At 40.0% G+C, this 7,872-nt stretch overlaps 2 protein-coding genes across 2 annotated transcripts; both read right to left on the minus strand.

Annotated features, from left to right (window-relative positions):
• Window positions 1–97: 97 nt before the first annotated feature.
• On the minus strand, window positions 98–3,616 carry LOC137977158 (lactadherin-like). Its single transcript, XM_068824431.1, has 6 exons — window positions 3,602–3,616; window positions 2,865–3,006; window positions 2,432–2,772; window positions 2,129–2,174; window positions 665–855; window positions 98–262 (listed from the first exon to the last, which is right to left on the minus strand). Exons 1-6 carry the CDS (start codon window positions 3,614–3,616, stop codon window positions 98–100), a joined length of 900 nt encoding a protein of 299 aa, XP_068680532.1.
• Window positions 3,617–6,090: 2,474 nt separating this feature from the next.
• Window positions 6,091–7,591, minus strand: LOC137977159 (adenosine receptor A3-like). The gene is made up of 2 exons (XM_068824432.1): window positions 6,940–7,591; window positions 6,091–6,907 (listed from the first exon to the last, which is right to left on the minus strand). Exons 1-2 carry the CDS (start codon window positions 7,589–7,591, stop codon window positions 6,675–6,677), a joined length of 885 nt encoding a protein of 294 aa, XP_068680533.1. The 3' UTR covers window positions 6,091–6,674.
• Window positions 7,592–7,872: the final 281 nt, after the last annotated feature.

Here is a 7,872-nt window from a genome sequence, read left to right on the forward strand (position 1 = left end):
GACTTGAACCACGAACGACTGTGCGATTGCGTGCTCAACTTGCTTCGCCGACCCAGCGAAACCAGCTGTTGACTCTTGCCGACTGCAGATTCACATTTTAAAGAAGCAAAATGAACTTACCACGCGTGCATCCATAAAGCTCTACTCTTAGTGTTGGATAACCATGAAACGTGTTGATGTTGATTTTTAGAAATCGAGCAAAAATTGGTGTTTCCAGGATGTGTCCTGCAGGTGTCTTGTTATCTGTATTTTCTTGAAAAACCTAAAAATAAACGAGATAATTGTTCACAAGTTGATAGACGGGAGTTTTACAAATAATTCAGGAAGTAGCTGTAGACCTCTCGGTGGCACATGTTTAGACTCAAAGCTTGAATACAAGGGTCCAGAAAGCAAGTCGTGCGGAAAAGAATCAAGTCTCTCTGATCTTGATGAAGCTGTTGTAGGATAACCAATTAGAAAATGGGAGCGGGGAAAGCCAATGATCGATACTTCGATGGATCCGTAAGGTGAGTCCTGTAAACTTGGATCTTGAACGGAAAAAGAAATGAAAGGTTGACGAGTCTTTTTTGTAAGGTGTTAACAAGCCCAACTTTAAATGTTGGTTAAAGGCTGATCTCTGTTCAAAAAGAAGGATGTTTGTTGAGATATGTTTTTTGTCACGTACCTTTCCGCTATCGTATGGAGTGAAGTTTGCTCCGTCATTACTGTAAGACAACGTAAAACTCTTTGTCCACCAGCCGGCATCAGCTCTACCTTGAAGACCGCTCCCAGTAACCTTCGATACAGCGCCCAAGTCGACCTGAAGGAACTGTTTGTCATCCTGAAATTGGGAAATCCAGCCCCCTCCATTGCTTTCTAAAATTACATAGAAAGTGTATGGTTTGTGATGTCGTGGTGAATGACGCCCCAAATATTGAAGGTGGTAGGTAAGGTAAGGTAAGGTAAGGTAGACCTTATTTAACGTCGATAACTCGTAACAGTAACTTTTAATCACTGACAAACCTGAGGTCGACGGTGCGCTCATTTTACTACCCCTTCTCCATCAGTGCTCCGTTTTACGGGTATTTAAAGCTACTAGCTACACGGAAAGGAAAGGAGTCGAAACAAGGATGCGAGATCCGGGAATCGAACTCAGGACCTTTTGCACCAAGGCCGCGCACTAACCGACTGTGCCATCCTTGCTCATCCTTGTTGATTAGGAGGTCCCTAACAGTACATTCCAATATAGCAAGAAAACTATAAAAGAGTAACAGTGGTTCAGGTTGTTTTAGGTTACCTGTTGAGTTGTAGTGAATCATCTCAAGTACTGATGCTGTTACCTTCATTTTGCAGATATAGCCTTGCCCGCTCTGGTCCCCAATATTGACTGTACCGAGAGAAGATGCCACAAGAGCCGAGTCTGGAATTTTGCCGCTTTCCATTCCCAGAGAAGATTGCAGGAGTTTCAGGAAAATGGGTAAATGAGTGACGAGAGATCATGCAGTTGCATATGAATCAGTGGAGTAGCCACCGCTCAATTCGGTGATGAGATGGCCAGGAAATAGGTGCAGGATGGGGTAGAGATTGAATGAATATAAGTCCCTGTCGATTGTAGTTTAAAGTTAATCGGTTTTACTCACCGGACTTACACATGCCACGCAAGTGGAATAATTCGGATGAATCTGGTGATAATTGGATTCTTTAGAAGATGACTGACGACTGTAAATTGGTCTGTGCCTCCACGGAGTTCTTGAAGTGAAAAGATCCGGGATGAAGTCATATACTTAATAAATTTCATTCACCCATTTTTTCATCCTCTGTCTTTTGCCCACTGTAAAATGGGAGGCCGTTTCAGACTTAAGGGTTAATGTGGAACATACTCGGGCAGGTGAGGCAATTGAAGGGACATTATTTAAGATGATTCCGTATGCATTGCACACATTGCTGAAATGGAGTGATTTTATTGGCTGGGAAACACATTTCCAAATGGTCGGCTCAAGAAGTCGTCATTCACCCTAAAACAACCAGTTCGTTAGCACTCCATTGTTTTTCTTTTTTATCCACCAGGCTAGTAGTAGTGAGCTGTGTTTTAAGAGCCGGACGTTTGATAATTAACCCTTTTCTTGTTAAAGTCGTTGGTTTCATATACGTTGTGTATCTTGTACAAGATCGTCTCCATTTTCTACAGAAATAATCTACGAAAGTCAACATGTTAAAGAAATTTAGATACTGAAAGAACGAACGTTTTTTTCCACCATGTAGTCTGGATCCAAGCAAGACATGTTTATGTCGACCTGTTATATTTAATGGGCTTAATTTAACCAATTATTTCGATTCTTGCAGTTAAAATCGAAGTGATTAAAAGTCGTTATTGACAAGATATTAACTGTGCTTTAAGTAGCTCTTAACCGATGATTTTAGTTTTCTTAACTGGTTTTTGTATGTTCAGTACCTTCGCTCTCCCACCCTCGATGTATTCCTTAAAAAAAAGACCGTCGTAACTGTAGGTAAGTTTGAACTTTGTGAGCCACTGGGCAGCATTTTGTCGCCCTTGAATAGCTATCCTTGCTACTTTGGTCCAACTTCCAAAGTCCACCTGGAACCATTCCTGGTTGTTCTGTGATGAAGGGATCCAGCGGTAACCCCCATTTCCTGGTTGAGCTTGTAATAGACCATTGCTGGCTTTGTAATTTGCGTTGGCTATCGACGATGCCGTTATTGCTGAATCTGGAACTTTTCTAGAGTCTAATCTCAAACTTGCCATGCAAGCTGGAGGCTCAGGTGTAGGGAATCCTTGAAGGAAAAAATCAAAATCAATACAAATATTGACGGAATTATTTGAATTGAATCACATAGAAAACATCTCAAGATCTGTTTTAGTTCACCTGAATACCATCCATACAACTCAAATCGGAATGAAATATGTCCGTGCCACTCAAGCGTGTGAATGCGAATATAACGGCCTATGATTGGTTTATCCAGAGAGGTGATTACCACATTGACGTAATCTCGGTTGGCTGCATATTTCTGCAAATGTCAAGACAAACGGGAGACTGAACAATATTGTGTTTTAGAAGAAAACAAAATAGACGACGATGCAGAAAAGGTCAGTTTATGGATTATTCCAGATGGTGGCAATACAATTGTTCTGAAATGGAAATCAACTATCCGCATAGTTGAATACGGGCCGAAACAAACAGTAAAATCAGGTCGTAAAGGCCCTTAGCACTATCATGCCGCACTTCATTGGGAGCAATTCAGACTTGATTTCATGAAGTTCTCAAGTTTTTTCATTTATTCTTTTGCTGTCTGTTAATGATTTGTTGAGCCCGTTATTTACTTGAAATTGCACATTTAAAGCTTCCATGTGACCACAAACCAGCCAATAGTAAATGAGCATTATTGGAAATTCATAGACCTCCGATTCCTTTGTTATGGAAGTGACCAGGCAGCCAGAAGGCTGAAGGGTCAGGAGGATAGGTGCAAAGTTTAATTTTGTAAGTACTTCGGATCATTCCTTTCCCCTGAAAACTGGATTTTCGCCAGGAGACAAAGCCAAATACTAACTTCTTTTTCACGGGTATATATATAGCCTTGAATATTTCCCCTTTACTAAAAATACCCGAAAATAGGCCATGTTCAAATAACAATTTCCAGTGGTTCCACAGCTAGTTTAAAGCAGAAAAATGTCTCTTGCATAAAAACCGTATGCTAAATTTTGTACGGCAGAAGAAATCACCGAACGTCATTTGTGGTAGCTGCTGTTTTCGGCTTTTTTTGACGGTCTGATCTCATTAAGAGATTTTTAAAGTCCCAGATCTGTCAGAATTCTGGGTGATGGCATGATACTCACTCGAGGGAAGGTGTAGGGTTTATGCAACTGAAAGTGAAAGAATCCTCCGTTGATGCTAAAAGAGACGGTGTACTTGATGATCCACTGTCTATAGTTATACCTGCCTTGAGTTCCAATTTTAGTCACTTTGGCCACTTTACCAAGATCCACCTGAACCCACTGTCCTTTATCGTTAGTCCGGGCAATATACGTACTATGGTGGTTGAGTCTACCTTTGCTCGCCTCATACCGAGCGCTATACTAAAGGAATAAGTTATGTCATTGATTTCAGTTTAGTGTCTTGAACTAAAGAGGGAGGCAGCGGCGTGAGCAAATGGTAAAGGGTACTAAACTTGATTGATTCAATTCCGCTTATCTTATCCTGATTTCAGGGTTGTTTACTCTACTTGAAAGAAAGGAAGCGCTTGTCTTTTCCATAAGTTTAAGGAAACATCCTCTGCAACAATCACAGGTAGTAACCTCTCTAGCTAAAATTTTTTTTAAAAATTTATAAAAGACGCGTATGTTTCCGAAATAGTTTTATAATGGCTATTTGTGTTTCCTCGTGTTATGGTTGCGATATAGTTATTATGCAAAACCTATTTGAACAAACAATACGGAAACCCTAACAAGTCAGAATCATTCAAGATGGCCGCGCCCAGGAAAAAAAATGGCATTCCGGTCAATTTTTCAACGAAACATTTTCTCCGGTTTTAACTTGCAATTAAAAGTGGAGAGTTCCTTTGAAGCTGCGGGTGAATTGTAATGATTGAGCCACGAAAGGTGAAAAATAGACACTCCGGTATTGCGTATAGGTGAAGGGGCGCATCATTGGGCATAACAGATAAAATCTCTGCCTTTTTAAAGTTAAGGTAAATGTCAACCATACTAATCGTGCTGGCTGCTGTTAGACCGGAGTCTGGAATTTGTCCATTTTCGATCCCCATGGGTGTGTCGCAGTCTAAAATGATTATGAACAAATGGAAAGGATAACTTTCGATGAACACTGTCACAAAATTATCAAAAAACCGTTACGTGGAACTATGATGTTTAAAGTCATCTGGAAGAGCGACCGCTTGGACCAGAACTTGGTAAACAAAAATGGTGCCCCTGCAATGTGTACTTGTGTGTGTCACACACTTTGGCGCATTCTCTCCAAGTAATTGTACTTTTCAAATGAAGTTTGAGTTTGCATAGCTGATACGCGCTATCCATACCAAAAGGCTTAGAATAGTTGCAAAAACTTGGAACAAAGTAAAGTTGTATTTTAAGATGAATTTCTCGTACCCGTTGCCGTCGTTCTTGCTAAATCTCCAGCTGACCAAAGGTGGAGAAATAAACTCTTTGTGTCACTTTATTCGTGATCACTCTTGCACAGTCAAGCGATTCCACTGCCATTGGGCTCTTTTCATTCTGCGTTTTTAAGGCCATACGAAACTTGCAGTTTTGAGTCTTCAAAAAGTTGGAATAAGTGAATTTGGTGGGGAAAGCCTTTTCATTTTGGAAACGAATCCAATTGTCCATGGTGCCCTATGAGTCCATTCGTTGACAGTAGATTTGGATTATGGATGACAAAAATCGGAAAATCTTCTAAGAAGTCCTTCATTTGTAAGAATCACTTCAGAATCACTAGCTGATGTTTGTGTAACCGTTCTTAATTTTATAGTAAATGTATTGGGTTTACTGTTTGTTTCTTCTGAAACGATATATCGATAAATATGTGGACCAATCCTTTCGATTGCCTCTTTCTGATTGGACATCGTTAAACAATAGCTGATCAAAAATAACGGCGTCCAATGAGAAACAGGCAATCTTCAAGATAGTTTTAGGTTGTTACGCGTGAATCTTGTTACGCATTTCGACCGCTCGATAGATATGGAATTTTGATTTTCTTCGAGGGCTAGCTACGGGCCGTGTGGATAAACTTTCGAGCAAGAAGTACTAGAGGAAACCTGAATCTTTCGGCCAATCCCTGCGATGCAAAACGATGCGATTTTCTGGGGGAAAATTGGCTGGCGCTAAAGCCGTTAAAAAAAAAATTAATCTTCCACCCTTTTCCTTCTATAAAGAGGCACAGTAAAGAGAGAACTAGAAATCTACAAAATCGCGCAAAATACCACTACTGAGGCAAAAGGACGACAGTACTAGGCAGGCAAGGTAATACAACGTTTATTTAACATTGGTCCATGCATATTTATCAATATATCGATACAGAAAAAGCAAACCGTGAATCCAATATATTAATTATAAAATTACAAACGGTTACACAGGTTGTGAGGGTACCCTGTGGTCACACCTTTGATTTGTGAACACGCTATGCTTCTCGACTTTAAATTATGTAGTAATCACCAAATTTCTCTTTAGCTAAACACTACAAATACTGTTACCGTCTCATATTTTGTGCGTCCTCTTGACAAAATATGGTAAAAATGGCGTAATAGTGGAATAATACATGGTTTTATTTCTGCAAGAGGTAACAATCATGGTAGTCTACATTACGTCTAAGGTTCCGAAGAAATATCAAGTCAACTGGAGTATTTCTCTCATTAAAAACGCTTCATGTTGCAGTCTGCCCACCACTTGGTTCGATTTTCTACGTTATTTCTGCCTGTCTTTGTTCTTTGAGGCTACATTAGCTACCCTAACTGCGATCTACTATATGTCCTCAGTATGCACCTTGTCAAACAAAAATCGAGTGTATTGTTGTTGTTCTTTGCACCAGCTATTGTCCGAGGCACGAATATGTTGATCTTCTGAATTTATAATTTTGGCTAACTCTAATAATAATTTCCACTAGCCTATAGCCACAGTGCGCGGCAAAGAACTGAAGCAGCAACTCAAGATGGCATTGAACTACACTGACTCAATTCGATGAACAACAAAGGCTTTTTACGGTTTCCTTTACTGCTTGCCTTACTTCTTTCATCTTCCAGCAGTAAAGAACTGGGTTAATTGATGAGTTAAACAAGGAAAGAGTCACCGTAAAATCGTAAACAATGAGGGGTCCGCGACTATGATCTATCATCAAACAGACAAAAAAAGGCACATAACAAATAACTAGAGTTAATTGAATCCAAGCTATACTATCCACTGTTTCTTTGTATCGTGTTATGTTGAGTGATATTCTTCCTCCATTTGGTTGTCTTCGTTAATAACATCTTGGACCTGAGCTTGGTGCTGTCGTAATTTCACGAAAATTATCGAGTACGAGAAGAGGGAAAAAAGTACACAAAGTATCATCGTCACTCCAGCGACAACGTTAGTAATATGATGGGTCAAAAAGATGTCCATTAGGCCAATAGAAAGACTGACCAGCCAAACGCAAATTGTAAGAACACGAACTCGCCTTAAAGTCACCACTTGTCTGTATCTCTGCCTCAACACCACGGCGAGAAGCCTGTCAACACTAATGGCGGCAGAAGTCAAGATGGATACGCCACACAAAATTAGCGCCGAGCTTCTCTGTGCCTTGATAACATAAATGCAAGAATTCGTGTTCACTTTTGTAGCACCTTTTAGTTCAAGAGCGGCGTACAATGGTTGCGTTATAAGACCAACACCAAGATCTGTGACAGCCAGACACTGGAAGAGCAGTTTTGATGCTACGTGGATAGAGGAAACGTTTTGAAGAGCAACCAGGATTAAACAATTTCCCAGAGTTGCAGTGATAGAGAGAAAAATGTTTAACGCAGCGTTTGAAACAGCCATGTCTAGCATAACTGAAGGAGTTAACTTCCTTTGGCGTGCAAGAAGAATTGATTGTCTTGTAAAATTATTCATCTTAATTCAGTATAAAACTGGAAAAACTGCTAAGTCATGATTACTCCGGCATCTAATTGACCAATTCTGTCTTACATTAGCAATACCCTGCACTTTGTCAGGTCAGCTTCGTGTTTTTTAGTTATAAATTCGTACTTTAAAAATTATAAATCGAGTTCATGATTGTTATAAGTTAGCTCTAGAACTTAGCAGCGCGCAACTTGAAAGTTCAATTTCGTCTTTTTATGTCGGAAATTACATTTTTGTGAAACGTGTTTGTGGGTCACACACAGTTTTGGGAT

Source organism: Montipora foliosa, chromosome 11 (genome assembly GCF_036669935.1).
Source record: "Montipora foliosa isolate CH-2021 chromosome 11, ASM3666993v2, whole genome shotgun sequence".
NCBI classification, from domain to species: Eukaryota; Metazoa; Cnidaria; class Anthozoa; order Scleractinia; family Acroporidae; genus Montipora; species Montipora foliosa.

Bases quoted from the DNA above. Each gene is read 5' to 3' on its own strand.
- LOC137977158 (XM_068824431.1), bottom strand. The intron at 2,773-2,864 runs GTGAACTAAAAC...TTTTCCTTCAAG, and splicing joins GTTGTATGGATGGTATTCAG to GATTCCCTACACCTGAGCCT. The intron at 856-2,128 runs GTATATGAAACC...ATGTAATTTTAG, and splicing joins TCTTGTACAAGATACACAAC to AAAGCAATGGAGGGGGCTGG.
- LOC137977159 (XM_068824432.1), bottom strand. From the start codon at position 7,591: ATGAATAATTTTACAAGACAATCAATTCTTCTTGCACGCCAAAGGAAG. The intron at 6,908-6,939 runs AAGAATATCACT...CACGATACAAAG, and splicing joins CGAAGACAACCAAATGGAGG to AAACAGTGGATAGTATAGCT.